Here is a 21,164-nt window from a genome sequence, read left to right on the forward strand (position 1 = left end):
ACAGTATCTGTATTAAAAGGTGCATCTGTATTAAACGGTTTTGCCGACAGTTCAGAAAAGTGTTGCGGGCAGTGATATACTGTCGTTCTTATTCGTCAAAAGGCATACCAATTATTATTCCATTCATAATATAAAAAATTATTCCATTCATAATATTAAAACTGAACGCAAACCCATTCATATTTTATAAATATTGAAAGATATGTTACAGATCAAAACAGCAAGATTGCGCGTCTAAGTAGACCGCTTCAAGACCGAAGTAAAACAACATTATCTTGTTGTTTTTGCATTAAGGATGCAGATAAATGATTTTGCCTATGAATATTGCAGATTCTATGATTTTTTTAGATTCATTTTCTTACACTTTGATTTAACTTTATTTGCTTCTTTTTTAAAAGATGTAATTTTTTATATCGATTTTTCATTTACCTTTCAATATTCTTAAGTTCTGATTTTTTTTTTTTTTAGTTTTACCTTCTCAATGAAAATATATAATTTCTTTCTTTCCGGAACAAAATTACCAGTTAATTAATTTTTTACTATACATGTTATACCACTTGATAGTAAATTTAGGAAAAATTTACTACAAGATATTACAATGAGATTTACATGATTGAACATGAATGAAGTTTTAAATAATTCACTTACCATTCATTTATTGTTATTATAAACCCATTTTCGATTTCCATCAAAGCCAAAATCGCTTCTATTGCCTATTTTTTTTATTGCAGAATTCGTCTTTCCTTTCGTTTTATATTCTAAATGCGAAATTTGGTTTGTTTTCCATTATTCAGCTTTAACTTCATGCGATTTGGGGTTTTAAATACAGAAAAATTTTATGGCTTAAAATATGTTTAAATTTCCTTGGCGTCAATACTTCATACTATTATTTTTTTAACTTTCAGATATTTGATTAAAAATCAGTTTTTAATATTTAGTGCACTAATAAAATAAAAACAATCAAAACTATTATGTGTTTACAAAAAATATCAAATTGAGTATTTCTCTGTCTTCGAAATCTCAAAGTAAATGCTGTTTCAGATTTGTGTCTGTGAACATGTGAGTTTTGTTAGACTTTATTTTTTAAGTTTTTATTGTGTTTTTCCTTTATATTATTCATATAAAGGAATTATATGAATAATATAAAGGAAAAACACATTACTTTTATTATCCATAAGTCTTTCATATTTACTATTGCATATGTATAATGCTAATCATACCATAAGAGATAAGTATGTCAACGTAATACGAGAAGATGCCATTTCAAATTCTGCAATAATGGAAATAATGTTTTAAAAAATGTCATGTAAAAATTTTCAAGACATATGCATCATAACACAAAAATATTTTAGATATAAAATTGACTATTAGTTTATGAAATTATGCCGTTTATAAATTCAAAATCAAATATTTATTGAATATTTCTAAAAATATAGTTATAATTTATCAAGAAATCTAAGCAACTATATTTCATTTTTTTTTAATTTTTCAAAGATATTTATAAAGAATTTAATTATTTATAAAGAATCAATTTGAAACTATCCAATTTTCAACTCACGAAATAATTCATTTAATTATTAAATTATTTGTTAATCTATATTTTGTATAAGAATATATATAATATATACTTGTTATAATTTAGAGTCATTCAAGTAATGCCCTTTAAAATCCACAATCGCAGTTCTTGAATAGAGTGACGACCCTAGAACTTATTAAATTAGTTTGTTAAACTGAAAACTTGAATAGGTTAAATGTGAAACAAAGAAATGTGAAAGTTTAAAATAATTAAGAAACTAAAGCAATCAAATGCAGTAGGTAAATGCAGTAATCAAATGCAGTAATCCTTTATAATATACCAAAAGGATTACTCTAATTACAAACGACTAAAATTCCTGGAAAATAACTATAACAGGAAAAGATTTGATCACAATATATGAGAAAGCTTAAAAGTTTGTTGCGCTGGAACTGATTGTTCTTTCCGCCTATCCTAAATCAAATGAGCAATATACTCAAGAGCAAATCCCTTTCATTGTCATGTTAAGCATTCTATATGAAAATACTTCATGTCATAGTTTGTTCGTATTGTTTCATTTCGTTCAATATTTGTTGATTGTTGTAGGTATAAATGAATCAAGATAGTCTTAGACATATAGCCATGAAGTGAAGACACAAAAAGAAATGTCAAAAGATTCAGATGATGTCAACCAGAATTGATGTCCTAGCATATTCAGACGATGGCAAGAATACACAAGAAAGCTTCAATTCGGGTTTTCGTACGTAATTTTTACTCTTTGTGAATATGCCTGGTCACTCAGATAATATTCTTGATGAAGTCAATTTCTTTATCATGTTAAGTAGTGTTTCACAGTGTGGTAAAATTAACCATCCTTTCAGTTCGCTGATTGTTAGAGGCAAATGATGTATCTAGATAGTCTTCGAAGTATACCAAGGGAATGAAGATACAAAAAGTGATATTGAACGATTCAGATGATGGGAATTAGAACTATTCTATTTGCACATGTTTATATTATTTTTACTTTATTTTTCTATTGCATTCTTCATATACTTAGAACAATAATTGATGCTGGGGTTTTCTACGCGTGCGCTAAAAATGCATACGTAAAAAATCCTAGCATTAGAAATATTTTTGACAAGACAAAATATGACAAGAAATGGACAATTCAGGAAAAGCGTTTATACAACCAAAGAATGTGACAGAGAGTTTTTGTTTCGTGTACTTAAAACAAAATTTTCAGCTTCATATACTATAAAAATTAATTCTTTTTTCCATACAAAGATATAAACAGCAATTTGAAAGTCCAAACTTTTTAAATTACCCAATGTTGCTATAGCAAAAAGAAAAAAAATGTATCTATTTTGTAATGTCTATTTTTTATAAAGATTAGAATTTAATCAAAGGGCATTATAATAATAAAATTAATAAATAGTTTTAGATTTCTATTTGCTTTATAATAAATACATCTTTAATAATAAGTTAATAATCTAAGCTAGTAAGTATGAATCCTTTCTTTTAAGTTAGATGTGTCGATAATGATATATTCATTTTGTACCATGTTTATTTTATTGCTTTTGTAGAAATAATATTTGTAAAAATGATAATTAAAAAGTATTTATGTTTCTTTTTTATTATAAAGCTATACATGTGGGTCTTTTTTTTAACATTAACTTGGAACAAAAATTTGTATATGACTATCAAAAAGATTAATCATTCAATCAATTTTATTATAAATTAATTACTAATTAATTATTACTAATTAATTGATCGCATTCCTCCCAAATATGTATACTCATACTTTAAATTCAAATTAGAAATCAAAAATAAATTTTATTATGTAGAGATAGGGAAAAGATTTTTTTACTCTTTATCTCAATAATAAAATTCATTAAAAACTATAAATACCAAATGAAACTATTTTTGACATTTTATTAAAAAAAATAAAGAAAAATTAAAATGCAGATCTTTACTCTATAGCAAATATATATGGTACAAAATATCATCATCTTAGGCATTGTTTATAAACAATCTGTGTGAAGATTTATTTAAATTGTTCTAAAGTGTAATGCATGCAATATCAGTATTTTATGTATCGCTTTGTTAAAAGTCAAACATAAATTAAGCGAGTTGTATTTTACAGTAACAAAATACTTTCATTTTTTGACTGTCGATACACCACGATGTATTTCCATACATACTGATTCGATTTACACCTTCAACATTATAGGTATTATTCATTGGATTATGGCGAACAGTTCCTACAAACACTCCACCGCCAGGTTTCGCGACGAGTGTTATCATATAATCATCAAGAGATGGAACCTCTTCTCCTAACCAAATGAATCTATCTATAACGTCATTTTCAGTTTTCAAGTATTGTAACAACAATTCATTAGCTTTGCCAACTCTGGCATCCATAATTGCATCCACTTTTAAAACCTGGCATTTTTCACCATAAGGTTGCAGTTTAGAATTAATGTCATCCACAATTGCTTGGGAGGCATTTACAACTTCAGGACTGCTTAAAGCAACGCTATTAAAGATTTGACAAGGACACCAATGTGTTTCTATATGAGCAGCTGGACAAGTTCTTTCTGGGCTAATTTCTTCAAAAAGACTTTTCCCTAGTGTGAACATTGATCTTTCTAAATGACTTTTGTTTAAATCTAACATATGCAACATTGTAGCATGTACATCAAAAAGAGTCATCAGGCGATCCTGATTAGTTTGTAGATTTTTGGCTATTTCTGGGTACTGATCCAAGAACCATTTAGGAACATGAATATACATGAGCGGTAATCTTTCTTCAAATTTACCAACATACGTGCGGCAAATTTTTCCATAGCGTATTCCGTGATCACTGAATAAAACTAAAAGTGTGTTGTTAAGTGCACCGGTGCTGTACAAACCCTCCAATAGACGCTCTGTCGGTTCATCAGCATAGCTAGCGTAGTTAAGTTCATCATGAGTTACAGTAGAAACCATAGCAAACCCGAAATACGGCTTTGTACCCATTGTTTGAGCAAATAATTTTAAATAATCATAAATAACATCCAATTCAAATTCTGAATTCAAACAAAAATGTTTCGTTTGTTTTGATGTAAATTTCCACCTTTCTAAAGCAAGAGCTAATGGACGATAATAGTAATCAGTTGGAGGGTTGTAAAATCCTCTTTTAAAATAATTAAATGTACCAGTGAAAGGGGAATCTTCCGCATAAAATGTCCTATATCCTCTCTTTGCATATTCTTTCCAAATAAGACTAATATTATCAAAAAACATTGTCTCTTTTAATGTTTCGTTCCACCAATATTCAACAAACTGACCGGTCAGCAATGGAACTAAGTTTGGAAATGTATTATCTGCCACCTTAGTGTAGCCGTTCATTTCAAAAGGTTTTAACTTTTCATTAAGAAATGCGTGAGTTCTTGGGAAATGCCTTAAAAAATTTAGCTTTGATATTGAATCAATCCCGAGAAGAATAACATTTAGTGTGGGATTTGGAGGATTTCTAGAATTTCTTTCTTTTTCGACGTTTTCCTTCAGTGGCACTAAAGTTAAGTGTTGTTCATATTTTTTCCCTTTAATATTGCATGAAACATTAACAAAATCTTCTTTGATAGGCACTCCAAGTTTTAACTTTTCTACATCACCAAACGTGAAGGAATCTTCTAAGAAAACTCCTTCTTCTTCTTCCTTTCTGTATATTGGTTGATAATAACAAATGAATTCTTCTGGTGTTACATCGTAATACATCTCTAAGATATCTCTGTTAAAGGTTATTGAGCCCCCAGGATTTGATTCCATGAATACTGGACGACCAGGACAGACATACGGATCTTTGAGCTCAATAAGGTCTCTAACAGTTGGATCCCATGGATCTAGTTTTGGTATCTTACAGCCTGGAGTGTCTATCAAAAGCACAGGATTCTCACTTGTACTGGAAGTATTTGATGCCATAGATGAATACACTTGCTGTTTTAGTATAGGGTGTTTGTTTATGTTCAATATATCCATTGTGTCATTTTTCTTGCTCGACATCGATAATGTTACATGTTCTGTTTTCGCCCTTTTGTTATCCAGGTCTGGGGGAGGAAAACCTTCTGCATGTTGCTTTATGGTGGATAATGTGACTAGTTTTTCACCATGAGGTACTGCGAAGGAAGACTTCACTAGAAACAAATGCTTTCTATATGCCTCGATACCGTTCTTTGAGGATAAGAATGTTTCAGTTTCTAGATGTTGTTTTTCTGTATCTGCATATGTTTCTTCATCACTAATGAGAAGAGTGAATTCGTCATCGATTTCATTCGTAATTTCCGTTGTAAATTCCTCCGTTTCTTGTATGGGAATGAAATATATGTGTTCTTCAGTTTTTTGCAAAGTGGAATCATCTTTGCTCATTTTCGAAAAAAGGAGAGACATTTCATCATCTTTAGAAAATTTTCGTAAATCTGTGAATTGTGTTTCTTTCTCATCTATGTTGTTAGTTATTTTTGTCATATCAGAGAAATAAGGTTTATTTGAATCAAATGCACGAATTTCATCATTAAAAGTTTCTTTTATATATGGAACTGGTGCATTGTTTAATACGAAATTTTCTTCCCTTCGAAAGTACCAATTATACATGATTAATATTATAATACAGATGATAGCAATAATTACGAATCGATGACGACGGATAATAGCTGCCATATATGTTGGTATTCGCCTTGGCTCCTGATATAGGAATTTAGGAGAACCTAAAAATGAAATATAGGTTTTAATAATTTCAATAATAATTCAGATTCACATTATGTCATGTACAGAATTTAAATCTACAAAATAATTTGTGGTGAGAATAAGCCAAACATTCACAATATTAATTTGAAGCTACTATTTTTGAAATAAAGAGAGAGTAATAAAATACTTTTTTTTTCCTTCTACGTCTGTTTTTCAATAAAAACAATGTGAGGAAACTAAATTTTTAATTTATCTGAAACTCATGTTTATTGTTAAAACAAGCATAAAATCGACAGCTTTTTTTAATTATGTATAAGATAATTTGTGAACTATATTAAGAGTAAGGATACTTCCAAACTATTTGGTACAATATTGCGTATTTTAACAAAAATTAAAATATTTAAATTGTACCTTAAAACAAACACATTGCTAAGTAAAAACCCACATTATGAGTGCATAAAAAATTAGCAATTAATACATTTCCGTTTTTGATAAAATTTAAATATGTTTTCTCTTACATAGAAAGAACTTTTAAAATCGAGCACTTGTTTTTTATATACAGAATATGAATATATTGTATGAAATTAAGTACAGTTATACGAAAAATTAACCTCCACTAACACTTGTCTTATCAAAAAGTTTTTCTTTCTTCTAATTCAGAATGAAATGATACGAATTCGAAACTAAAAAGAGTATTCTACCTTCACCTTTGTTTTATACTTCATGGCAGAGAAGCTTAAAGAATTAGAATGTAAAAATTAGTTAATACTTAATCTACAATTTTGACGATAAAAATTACTTAATTATTTAATTGAAGATATAATTATTTTTAACAATCTAATTCTTAAGGATTAGAAGTTACCGCGTTCCCATGCTCACAAATCCGAAGACAGATAAACTTTCCTTTGATACATTAGACTTTGATGCAGATTCTAATGCCTATGAATATTACATACCCAATTTCACTTTCTATGTTTCTGAGTTATCATTCTTACAAAAAACATGATTTTAAAAATGTAGATTTCAGAAAGAAAGGTCTAAAATGTGAAGACGCGTCAAATCTTGAATTTTATTATTTTGGAGATAAATATTCAAATGGATATTTACTGTTTGTACACTTCACATAATAAGGACATTCATTATGCAGAGTCATATGATATGTTAATTAATTTCAGTCCTTTAAAGACATAAAGTTGATACATTTTTTGCACTTCAAAACGAAATAACTTCAAATAAGGAATTTCGTTATGAATACTGATTATGAATTTAGTATTCTTCAAATTATGAATCTACAATGCATCTCAATTTTCAAATGCGAAATAGATTTTATCATTTGAATCTTCGAATATCTGAACTTAAATAAACAAATATAGAGAATAAAAAAATTTCCTGAGAACTTTTTATATGGAAATTTATCATCATCCTATGAAGATAATTTCCATTGAATGGAGATTATAAAGAAAAAACTTCACCAACTGATGATCAAAAAACAACAAAGTGTAAAATGTATAACTTGTTATTGGTTTTGTGTAAATATTTATATGAATTTAGAAAAATTTTCACGAGTCATCTGTTGAAAAAAAAATACTATACACGAACTATATATAGAAAAATTACAAACAAATATTCATATTCAATGTCTGATTGGAGGCGTTTTTATTTGGTGATGTGACCAACAAATTTGAAAGCATATACACTTCAATATCGGCTTATGCCAAGAATGAGATCATCAATGATTGTTTAAGGCCTTAAGGCCTATTCTATCAAGAATATTATTATGTAGAAGACATTCTTTGATGTCTTGTACCCATAACTAGTTGCTCCATGTCATAATTGGTGACCTGTAGCTTGGCGGAACTCAAACAGATGCACTATTTCTATAGTGTTTATCTTTATAAAGGTTCCAAACACTTTTTCAAAGAAGCTATAAAGCCTATCGGAATCGCCTGGATATCACTGCCAAATTCTTCCCCCTTTCGTTAAATGTGGTCAGTTGAATTCCCGTTGCGAATGCTTTGTTCTTTAGAGACGCTTCCCCATAAAGATCTAACAGGAAAGTATTCTTAAAACGTTCTTTAAGCTGGGAGGATGTCCCAGCACACATTTGCTTAGTACCTATCAGCTAAGCTTAGATCTCTTGTATAACCACCCCTTAAGAACGCGGTCTGTCTTTGCGGATTTTGAGAAGGGGGTATTTTTGTAAAAGAAATTTGGGGATTACTATTATTCTGAGATATCCGAATTAAAATGATTTTAGGTATGAGATGTTTATAATATCATCCTGCCACTGACCAATACTGATGTTCAAGCATTAGCCGATATTTTACGGGAAAAGTCGGACCACCCTATCATTTGGAACACAACAATTAAAAACAGCTCATCGATTGCGACGTAATTTTTATATGCAAATTTGAGTACATTCATATGAAAATGGTTTTCATGATGTCGGCACTTTTATATATATATATATATATATATATATAAACAATTTTTATTTTAATTTAGCACATCTTCAGTTTGAAATGATCTCTTATCTCCTGATCCAATTCAAACTTTTTATTTAATTATTTCTAATAAACGCTCTGAAAAACTGACGATTATTGCATTTCCTCACAATCAAAGCGAAAGGATCCGTATCACCCACGCATACCTTTCAATGATACCTAAGATTCCTTTTCTTAATTCTACAAATATCAAAGAAATCCCTATGAGATTCTCTTAGTAAAATCCTGAAGAAAAAAATTTTTAGCACTTTACTTTTGCATTGCGATATAAACAGACGTCTTTTTTAACATCGCCTCTTCCCTTATCACTCCATGTAAAATAATTTGAAGTTAATTTCAAAAGTTTCTATTTTTTGGCCACGCACAATTATATATATATATATATATATATATATATATATATATATATATATATATATATATATATATATATATAATATGTAATGATATTTTAAACTTTAATTTCAATTTAATTAATTTCCAAGATTTTATCTTAATTCAGCCCATAATAACTTCATTCTAAAATATTCTCTTATTTCTTGATCCGATTCCACTGTCTCTACATAATTCAAGAGAATCTTTGTAAAATTGCTGAATCGGCTAAAAGCCTAACTTTCCGACACTCCGCGTGAAGAGACAAAATACAGCTGACGAGACAAATTCTTTTTTTAAACCTCCCTTAGTTTCCCCTGCCTTCACAGCGCTTGTAGCAAAAATCCCTATCGAAATTTCATTATATTAGCACTATGAAGAAATATTTTCCCTATCAATTTCTCTGGTTATAAGACCAGGGATAAAATGTTCCAGAGCTTTTTCCTCATTTCCTTTCTGAGTTGTGTGTATGTTGCTCGTCGTTTATACATATGCTTGCTTCTCCAAAATGAAATAAAACGACGTCACGAAATCAAAATTCTTTTCACTGTCTTCAAAACTGCATCCTGCTTCACATAAAAATATGCTTTATATATATAATACAGTCAGGTGACAAAATAACACGAACTTCCACGAAATAAAAGAAAATAATATTGTTTACTTACCTGTAAACAGAATAGTTTTCATAGTGCATTCGAATTCCTCTTAGATTTTAAAACATTTGCATGATAAATTCATTCATTGTTCGAAATATGTGTAACATTCTGAGGGTTTTAGAGTAAATGAAATCTGTCTTTTCATCCACAGATCAATAAAATCTTTTAACACTTTAATCGTTCACGCATCTGAAACACAAGAATAAAATCATTAGTATTAATTAAAAGAATTAAAAAAATAATATTAATTTTAAAAGCTATTTTTATGGAAGAAATTTAGATAGTTTAACTTGAAATATATTAAAATAACTTACGCTTTAGATTTATTAACGTATATCGAATCAGTGCAAATGTCTGCCCAAGCTGTTTCAAATACTCTCTAATGTGTTACTCCAGAGAACGCCTTCACGGCATTGGAGTACAATATTTACGAAATATTAACCTTTGGCGGTGAATTTAGCAGTTTTAGGGAATCTATCGTGTGATGTTGGCGAGATTTTGGCGATTAATGCCATCCCGTTTACATGTTTCTGAAAGTACAGACCCGCAGGCGATCAACTCCTTGTTGGATTTGGTTCAAAATTTGATAGTTGTTTACGCTGCAGATGACAAAACTGCATGCCGATTTTTGCGTATCTGTCTTTCTTCACTTTGTAGTAGTCTCGTTAATTTATATTCTGAAAGCCGGACAAACAGACTTCTGAACCAGTTTTGTTCAGATTTTGATAAAAATCTGCACATTTTGTGTAAAGATAGTACACGAAATTTCATATGTGCATTTCAGCTGCACGAAATTCTCTGGATTTGATTGGATGGATTTTGAGTAACGGATCTAATTTGTCACAGACAGACATTTTCCGAAATTGTGTTTTTCGAATTCTTGGAGGGGCAAAATATAGAGATTCATGGAAAGCTGGAGTACGAATTTTAAAACAATTGCAATACTTTCTCTATATTTCGTACTCGAGAAAGTAAAAAATGGCAAGTATTTGACGGAACAAAATTTGACGCCAGATGTTTAAAAAAATACAAATACAAATTAAACGTAGAGAGTTGTAAAATCCTCTGCATTTTAACAAAACGCAATTGCACTTAAGAAAGAAACATAAAAGATAAACAGATTCAGATTGATAGATATAACATTTTGTCCAGAGATGCATCTACTCAGGTACTGCGCTGTTAAACAAAGACGATGAAGATGGTTTTGTTATCTGTAATTATCACTCCTAAAGGGGGTGGGGGGAACTTATTTAAAGATGTGAAGCTTCCGGCATGGGGGTTGGTTCTAATCACCCGTGTGGGTACAGTAATGGTGGGGGGTTAGCTACTTCTTTCCGATTACGGGACATGCTTCCCGTGGGAAGGGTTATGCCGCTTCTGGTGATGGCCCTTAGGACTCAACAATTCCCACCAATGCTGTCGCGTCTGTAGGTCATTCAAATTTAATCCGAATGCCTTTAATAGGAAGGGTTGAGTAAACTTGTATGCTTATCCGTAATTGCCATTGATAGGCCCTTTAGCTAAACTCATTTCCTAGTTTAACCAATTCGGAAATTTCTGTTAAAATAGACAGAAAATCAGATATATAAAGGTCTGTAATACAATCAAAAGGGAAAAAAAATTAAGCTAATTTGAACCGCTACAATTAATAAAATTTTAGTCTCTTAATCTGTTTTCTTTACATATTTTTTAAATTCGCTCTTAATTATGAATACTATAATGTATAAAAAATGCATTGAAAATTATATTAAAATGTCTAAAAATACAGGCTGTTGCTCAAATATTGAAAAGAATTATTACAGAAGATATTCAAAAACAATTTTATATATTTATTAGAAGTAAATAAAAAATCTGCACAAAAATAAAACTGAACGTGCAAAAAAAAAAAAAAATGCTTTGAAAATTATCTTAACATACATATGAAAGAGATTAAGCTAAAAGAATGAAAAGAAATATTTTAAAAAATTTCGAAAACATTCTTTAATATTTATTAAAACTAAAGAAAAGAAATGCACAAAAATAAAATTCAACTTGCATTTTAAAAAATGCCTAGGAAACATTTTTAAAAAATGGCTTTATAACGCGCAAAAGCTGTAAAACTGTGTAAACTAAAAAGAATTAATTAACCGGACAAAAGTTCAATAGCAAGTTTAAGTATTTATTAGAATTAAAGAGAAAGTTGTGCAAAAATAAAACTGGTATCAATAAAAATCCAATTTCTTAAATTTAAAATGATATAAAAGTGATTTTAATTTAATAATTAGCCGTATTAGCGATGAGTTGGTACACTGGGAGTAAAAATCACTAAAAGTTTCAATTAAATATTTTATGTAAGTTGTCCCTTAATATTTTATTCGTCAAAATATTTTTAAGCTACAAATTTTAATAGTCATAAAATTCACTCAGGCTTTAAGCCGTTATGTTCATTGTAATCTCTCTTCTGTCTGCTCCCGTTAAATTGCAGCTTAAAATTGAAGCGAAACTGATTACACTAAATTATACAAAAAAAAAAGTTATATTAAAACCAAATATTTTTTAATATGAGTACAAAAAACAGTTTATCATTGAAGTCTTATATGCATTACAGAATAATTTTTATAATTTATGTAATATCTCAAAGAATTATTTAATAAAAATTTCTCACATTCATCATAAAATACTGTTTTTAGTTTCATTTTCAAAGGATTTAAATCAGTAAAATAATAACAGTTTGTTGTGTTTCAATCATTAAATATACTCCAGAAAAATTATGATGTCTAAGTTTTATGCAGTTCTTTGGTCCTAATAAATCATACTCAGTGAAATATATTTAGCATTCCAACCTTTGAATTTAATAAAAAAAATATTATGTCTTCTGGGACCAAATATGACCGAGTTATGAAGTCTTGAATAGCACTATTTTAGAAAAATTTACAGTTTCATAATTTTAGTTATAAAAAAATTGGTAGCTGGCTGGCGAATCTTTTTTGAGACGGTTAACACAGTTATCTAAAATCGCGCGTTTTAATGCGATAGTAATATTCAGATTTTCATAAACTCACTCAGTTTTAGTCGCAATAGAATGAATCTTTTTTTTTTATTTAAAGTCTTATCGTTTCAAGAATATTTTACTAAATATGATTCATATGATCAAGAGTCTATATAAAAATATACAATTAGTCATTCATCAGAACATTTATTGACAATTATTAATTGCATAAAATAATATTCTTTACTTCATTTAAATCATTTTTTCTATTAGATGTATCTACCTAATACTAAATGTTTATTAATTAGTATTTGAAGTATTTTAAAATTATTGAATTCATAATATCGATATTTCAAATGTTGACAGACAAAATTTTCTTGACACTTATCTTTCTAGAAAAGTATCATCATTACATTTGCTGAAAATTGCACTACAGTTTGCAATTAACATATTCTTTTAATTTAGGCTTTTTTAACTATTTAATTTACTTTATAATTAATTAAAAAATCAATTAAAATTTTAAAGAAACTTACGCCGAGGTGCACATTCTAACCTTCCAAAGTATAAATGTGCCAGGTTTGATAGCTCTAGGTCAAAAGGTATTGAATGCCAACACAAACAAACATATCCATAATATTTATTATTAGCCTTTTCTTGCGAATTACCGTTTCGTCGGGAGTAATATTAGCTAAAATTTTCAATTAGACTTTTTTTATATAACATGGATTTAAGCTTCCTCAACAAAATATTTAAAAGCTTCTAATTTTAATAGTCATACAACTCATATTATTATAAAATTCTTATGTTTTGTTCATTGTACTATGCATACCCGTTATTTTTTATTGTCTTGAAATTTAATTCGAAATAGAAGTGATTAAACTTCAATTAATGCAAACACATTTTTTGCTGAAACTAATTTTTTTTTTAATATGAGTACATAAAAGGGTAGTATCGTTCGGCACTGAAGTCTTATTAGTATTATAAAATTATTTTTTAATATAATTTCTATAATAACTTCAGAGATTATTCTATAAAAATTTCTCTCAATTATCAGAAGATTTAGTTTACAATTTTAATTTCAAAAGGATTAAATGATGTAAATAATTATATTTTATTTTGTTTCAGTCAATAAATGCATTTCATAATTGTTTACGCCCTCTCTTGAACCTGTGAATCCTATATGCAGTAAAATATTCTTGACACTTAAGCTTTTAAATCACAAACAGTTTCAGTATTTTGCGATCAAATTTGACCGAGTCATGAAACTTTGGATATCATTATTTTTAGGCAATCAAAATTTCATTCTTTTAAGCTAATCAGCTTCGAGCTGAGCATTGTACTGATGAATGTACTTTCCTCGAGATTGTTAACGAAGTAGTCTAAAATCTAGCGTTGTTATAAAATACTGATTTCCGTTACTGAAATTAGTTTTTAAAGGAAAATGGTACTCAAATGTTGTTAGCGTCTGAAGAAAATTTTATTAATTTAAATTTCACTGGATCAAGGCTTGGGAAAAGTATTTAAAACTCTGAAATTCATCTGATTAACTATTGGCTTACACTGCATAAAATATAATTATTTATTTCATTTAGACCATTTTTTATATACATTCCAAGATTTATAAACATTTAGAGATAAATTGTTGGGCCCTGATTAGAATGGATATTCTGTATTTATTAAATCCCATATTATATTAGTATAAGATCACAGAAATACATTCTTGCATTTATTTTTGAGAAATTAGGTTTAATATTTTTTTTATTTCTTATAGATACGTGCTAAGAATTACATTTTTCTCAGTTTGTTTATAGAGAGCGTTAATTTAATCTTTTAAGTTGAGCTTTTATAAACGTAATAATGCCACGTTGATAAAAGCTAATTCTTTTCATGCTAACATAATGTACCCCATTCAAATTTAATTTTATTTTGTAGGAAAAATATTGCCGAAGAATAGGCTTAAAATATTTCTAAAAAAATTGAAAAAGTTATACTGGAAAATAAAAAGTGCCATTGAAAAAAATAATTATTTAGAATTTTAAGATGACGCAAAAATCATTTTTAAACTGTAATATTATCAGATATTTCCTCTGATAAACTCCAAAATTCCGTTTAATTTTTTATTATTTAAAATTCTGATTAAAATTTCAAAAAAAATCGTATCGATGTGCAAATTTCTGCTCTTTAAAATTTATATGTGCCAGGCTTTGTAGCTTTAGATCAAACCATCTAGCATGTAGAGTGCCGACACACAGACAGTTATCCTTATTATAAGTAAAGATAAAATTAAGATAAGTACAGATAGAGAAGCTATACTTCGAAGTTAATGTGAAAAAAAAGCTACTATTTCATTTAAAGTTTAATGAAAAATCGAATTAATATTTACAAAATGTTTAGCGAGTACTTATTGCCCGACTCTAGCGAGCTCTAAAGTAAGTTGCTTGCTCTGTGTAACATTTATAACGATTCTTATATTCAATTTGCAGGTAATTTCCAACTTACAAACGCTATCGTGTTATTAGCAATATGAGAAAAATCTTAACAATATTCATTCTTTTGTAAAATAAAAATAAGTAACATAAAATATCGAAATAAAATCATGCTAAACGATTTTAAAGAACAATGATAAATTACTGTAGCTTTTTTACACATAGAAAGTTACACAAATATATAAATAAAATAGAATTATTTTTATTTAAAAACTATTATCAAAAAGATTAAATCAACAAAATAAATTTTTACGATAAAGAAAAACAAAAACTATATTTACGACTGGAAACTGGTAACACAGGATATTAAAATCTAGAATATTTTTAAGAAAATTCAAAGACCCATAAGTACTGTTCGCCATGAAACTTCCTTGAATACTACCTCATTCCTAACTTTCTATAGAAGACTCATAAATGTATCATTTATTTTGTTTGAACTGTTCATTGACGTATTTATAGCCTACTTCAATCGTAGTTTATTAGGAATTGGGTGATGATGTCATAACTTTAACTGCTTTTACTCACTGACTTGAACGTGAGTGGAAATTATTTTTTGTTGGAATGGAGTTTTTCGTTTTGGAATGCGAAATAAAGCCGGAATATTTTTTCTCCCTTATCTACAAAAAGTAAAAATAATTTGTTTAAAAAGATGTTAGTATAAAATTAAATACTTCCTGCTTTATAAATATGTAGCAGTCACATTACTACTTTCTCTTGTGATACAACAGATGGCGTTACTTTATTAACATCAAGGTATATTTCCCATGATCCTCTTGGGAATCATTATTAGTTTGTATTCGAAGTAAATGTCTTGTTTTTTTCATGTTCGGGTTTGTTTTTCCTGTGAAATGTTAAACTTAGAGAATAATTAAATAACTGTTCCTGAAACTCATTTGTCATTTTCATCTATCTCATAATGAAGTTATAAAGAGTCTCGTTTCACTACAATTAATAATAAATATTTTGACAAAAAAAGTTCTTGAATTTGTTGGAATAAAGTTACGCAGGTACAAAAGTCATTAATCTCCTTATTTCTCCATAGCTAGATTTATGAAATCTTTTGTGATTCATTCTAAAACCATAAATGTTTCAAATAAATTCATCACAAAGTTTCAAGAGTAATAAATATTCTAACGTATTCGACACTAAATTACATTTCTTTAATTTGGCAACTACACGAAAAAATGATAACTTGCTGGATAAAAATAACAACTTACTTCTTTGAAAGACAAATGTACTTATTTCTTCTAATATAGGAAAAGTTATTGGATTAATTCAGTGTGACAAGTTGCGATCGCATCTTATTAGAGTTTCTTTACAAAATAATGTAACTTTTAAAATAAAATTTTAAATTAAAGTTGAAATTGATACAAGATATCATTAGCAGCATTAGATGCAATATTATAAACCAAGTTAGAAAGCGAACGCACTAGAACCTTCATAATTTTCTTTCATTTATTTATCTTTATTTTTGTGGAAACAGCTTTGTAAACGAATTATTTCTGTAGAATAAAAATTCAGTTGACTGGAAAAAAAACCTTGACGTGATGCTCTTTTAAATCTGATTAGAAAGGAATAATTTTGAAGCTTAAGGGATTGGTTAAATTTCTTCAAACCTAATCATAATATTCTCAGTTACATTATTTCATTTAAGAATTAGTGAAAAGGATATCAAAATAAGGTACCATTTTTCATGCAAATATTCACATTGTATGTCTCAAATCTCATTACGATCTTCAAAGTATATAACAGTGAATCCGATCGAATTTCAGGTTCCTGTCATTTAATTTTTTTTCTCATATATGAAGTATAGAGAAAGTATAGTAATCATAAAGTAATTAAAACTCGATATTTTATCGAATTTCCAAAATTTAAGACCTTATTGAGTCCGAAAACCACATTTCTGTAATTATATCTATTGTGGTGAATAGCATAACCAGGATACAAAAGCATATGCTCGTGTAGCGTAGTTGTTAACTGGCTTATATGCTATTCACCACACTATCAATCTGTGATCACGAAAAATCAAAACTTCTTTGAGACTGATGAAATTTGGTATATGGATTTAGATCCAAATTTGTAGGTTTCTATCAAATTTTGAACGAAATATATTCATAGAAAGTCCATCTGTCTATCTGGCTGTTTGAGTAAAAGTGAACTGGATAAGTACAAAACGAAAAGAGTTAGGTAAATAAAATTTAATGCACCAGCTTAGAATCTAAAGTGTCGAATTTTATCAAATGTTCAATCAAATCTGTTAAAGGTAGCTCATCCATCGAATAAACTTTCGCATGCATGTAAACGCTACAATTCACTAGCACAACGATTTAAATCAACAAGATTCGAGCTATGATCTTATGACTACAACTGCAGTTTGATGTTGAATTTTGGTGTCATTCGGCTGGCAAAAAGATGTACAAAAAACAAATTCTGGCGATTGATTCAATAAAAATGCTAGATTCAAGCCAAGGATCTACATTTCGTTACTATTCTTCACCAATGCTGTGTAAATCATTCGTGGCCTTACCCAAGATGGCAATTTTATGCAGAGGGAGAAGAATAAGATCTTTATTGTAGAGTATACAAGAAAGTTCCGGAAGACCACTTGTTTGTATATGTGATACACAGACAGAAAGTGATGCCAGTAAAAGTAAAAAGATCTAAGTTAAACGTGACTTAACTATATTCTACAACAGTGAATGGAGCTTTCAATGGAATTGCCTTCTTAAGCTTTTGCCTTTTACTTTCTCGGGAACAATATATGCAAAAATTCCTGTAACTATTAAAAATATATTACTTCAAATTTATTAAGATCTGCTAGGTATATCACAGAGCTGTGAATGAAATTTTCATTAGAATTTTACTTTACTAATTCTTTACTTTATACAGAGAGGAAATGCTACAATCGTCAAAACTCACGGCCTCACTATGTTGATGAATTTCCACTTGGTGACTTCTTTGAGAAAAAGCATTTGGGGGACTCTACGTGTCTTTTTCATTGGTTAGGCGATCAAGCTGAATGTGAGCTACCAAAAAAACCTCGCCAAAACCACTACCAACTAGAGGAATAAAATTTGGTATGGGATTGCTATCAAATCATGGTTAAACTGAATAAATCAAAATTTGTCTATCAATCTCTTCAAGAGCAACTAAACACGATAACTCAAAAGTACAACAAAACCAGACAGATGAAATGTGATACTTATTATAATAAAACTGTCGATAAGTATCAAAATTTGAGCCAAATTCATGAATAAATATTGCAGAACTGTCTATTTATACGGAAATGAAAGCAATAACTAAAAAACGCAGCAAGCTACTTGGGGGAATTATAATACCTTTATTCTCAATTTATATATCGGTATTTAATCTCTTAGTAAATTTGCAAAATGATCGATATCTGTATGTTTATGTATACAAAAGCGTTAACTTGAAATCATGATGAGATAAATAAATAAAATTTAGTTTGTAATTTTTATAGTTTTATGTAAGACAGACTGCAGCTGTATGTTTGATGTTTTTATCCAATCGATTAATATGAAAGAGAATGATTCTATTCGTTTTGCTAAAATTGAACACAAAATTATTCGCATTGTGTAAATATGAATGATTACCAATCAGAACACCAAGATTTCGAGCTAAGATAACTGAATTTCTCATTTTTATAGACCTTCCATAAAAAAAAAAAAAAAAAAATGGCAGGGGCACTTTTACTGGTTTGCAACAACGATGCAGATTGTTTAAATCTTTCAAAGATACATATAACCTATTTTGCTTGTGAATGATTTGGGTAATTGAAAATGCTTTACTTCCTTTTCGTACCCATGGATTTAGCTTTATTCGATTCTTTTTTTTAAATGTATTCTTTCATAAATCGATGTTTTACTCACTTTATAGTGTCCTATACTTCTGATTTTTTTTTTTTTCATTCCTTCGTTCACGATGAAAATCTATTGTTTTCCTAATCTCAGAATAAAATTACACTTCGGTTAAATATTTTATCATGATGTGGCGCCATCTGGTAGTAAATTTAAGAAACAATTGACAAGTTCCCTTAATAAATATCATGTTAAAATAAAGCAAAAATCAAAATTTGAAAAATTATTTTAAAAAGCAATAATAATACAAAGCTTTAATAGTAAACTAAAAGATAGAAAATTATTATTTGTTATGCTTTACACGTAAAGCTGTTTTACATAACGACTCCAAAGAAATTTAAAAAGTTTCGTAATTTAAGTAAAAGTTTTGTGTTTGCTTATAGCACTGAGAATTATGATAAAAAAAAAATCTCGAGGAAATTCAATCCTTATTAGTAGAACCGGCTGAAAGATTTAATATTTTAGGCAGCTTACTGACAGAACTTATCACAGACATCCATGCTATTTTACGAGCAGCAGTAGAGAATGTCATGAACAGATGTAATATCTTATACTCGGAGATGATCAGCTCAAAGAAAGCAATCTATTTAGTTGAAATGATTTGAATACTGATTAATTAAAGATTAATAACAACGATTTTCATATAATGTATCATTTATTTCTGTACTGATTTTTTTTTATTTTTTCAACATTAATAAACTTTTTTCTATTTCATTTTCCATACATTTCAGTGTTATTATCCACTTGTTTTTGATTCCGGTAGCTCCAAAATTTCTTCTATCGGCAATTTCCCGGAATTTTATATATATATATGTAATGATATTTTAACTCTAATTTCAATTTAATTAATTTTCATAGTAACTTCATCTTAATTTAGCCCATAGTAACTTCATTCTAAAATATTCTCTTATTTCGTGATCCAATTCCACTGTCTCTACTTAATTAATTCAAGAGAAGCTTTGTTAAATTGTTGAATCAGCTAAACTCTAACTTTCCCACACTACGCGTGAAGAGATAACATACCGCTGATGAAGCAAATTCTTTTTAAAAATCTCCCTTTGTTTCCCCTACCTTCTCGGCGCCTGTAATGAAAATCCCTATCGAAATCTCATAATACATTAGCACTGTGAAGAAATGTTTTCCCTATCAAAATCATAGGTTATATAAGACCAGGGATAAAATGTCCGAGAGCTCTTCCCTCATTCCTTTCTGTGTCGTTCTGTGTGCTCGTCGCTTGTACATATGCTTGCTTCTTCAAAATGAATAAAACGACGTCACGAAATTAAAAGTATCTTCATTGCCTTCAACTGCATCATGCTTCACCACAAATAATATTACATATATATATATATATATATATATATATATATATATATTATTTATTTATTTATTTGGATTTATTTCATATTTCCATGACATTTATAATCTGTATACGAAATTTACTGTCATTAAATTCTCGGTTTTAGCTGTAGACACTTCCATATTGAAAAAGATATTTTATGACCAAACTGTGTATCATTAATGTTTCAAATTATTTGGTAAAAGCAGTTCACATTTTTATGATTTTTTTAACTTCCCTATTTTTGATTAAAAATGTGCTTTTAAATTTTAATATTCTTAGAAACTTGTGTTTACAAGAACTACTAAATGTATTATCCCTCTGTTTACGGAATCTTGAAGTAAATGCTCTTTTAAATTTATGCTTGTTGCTTTTTTCTAAAGCTGATTTTTATGTGTTTTCCGGATTTTTTTTCCCTTTCTATTCAGTTTTTTTATTTTTTTATTCATATGTATTTAGTTTTCACTACTGCCTTTAGTTTTCGCCAATCAGTTTGTTAAAATGCTAATAAAACTTTAATCACAGTATAATAGGTAAATAGTCTATGTTATATGAGAAAATGCAGTAATGGAAATAATATAAATCATAGAAAATTCTCATTAAAGACATACACATTGCAGCATAAAATATATATATATACACATAAAACTGAATGTAAGTTTATGATATTAAAACCTTCTTTTCTGTATTCAGTATCTAATATTCAATGAATATTCCTATAAA

General features: G+C 28.5%; 1 protein-coding gene across 1 annotated transcript; it reads right to left on the minus strand.

The window, feature by feature from the left end:
* Positions 1–3,455: 3,455 nt before the first annotated feature.
* LOC129983568 (uncharacterized) lies at positions 3,456–15,639 on the minus strand. Its single transcript, XM_056093093.1, has 3 exons — positions 15,506–15,639; positions 9,780–9,959; positions 3,456–6,258 (listed from the first exon to the last, which is right to left on the minus strand). Exons 2-3 carry the CDS (start codon positions 9,799–9,801, stop codon positions 3,635–3,637), a joined length of 2,646 nt encoding a protein of 881 aa, XP_055949068.1. The 5' UTR covers positions 9,802–9,959; positions 15,506–15,639; the 3' UTR covers positions 3,456–3,634.
* Positions 15,640–21,164: the final 5,525 nt, after the last annotated feature.

The sequence above is a fragment of the Argiope bruennichi genome, chromosome 9 (genome assembly GCF_947563725.1).
Source record: "Argiope bruennichi chromosome 9, qqArgBrue1.1, whole genome shotgun sequence".
Taxonomy (NCBI): Eukaryota; Metazoa; Arthropoda; class Arachnida; order Araneae; family Araneidae; genus Argiope; species Argiope bruennichi.

Excerpts from the sequence above, each read along its gene's own strand:
- LOC129983568 (XM_056093093.1), bottom strand. The coding sequence starts at position 9,801 with ATGAAAACTATTCTGTTTACAG. Across the intron at positions 6,259-9,779 it reads GAAAACTATTCTGTTTACAG|GTTCTCCTAAATTCCTATAT; the intron begins GTAAGTAAACAA and ends TTTCATTTTTAG.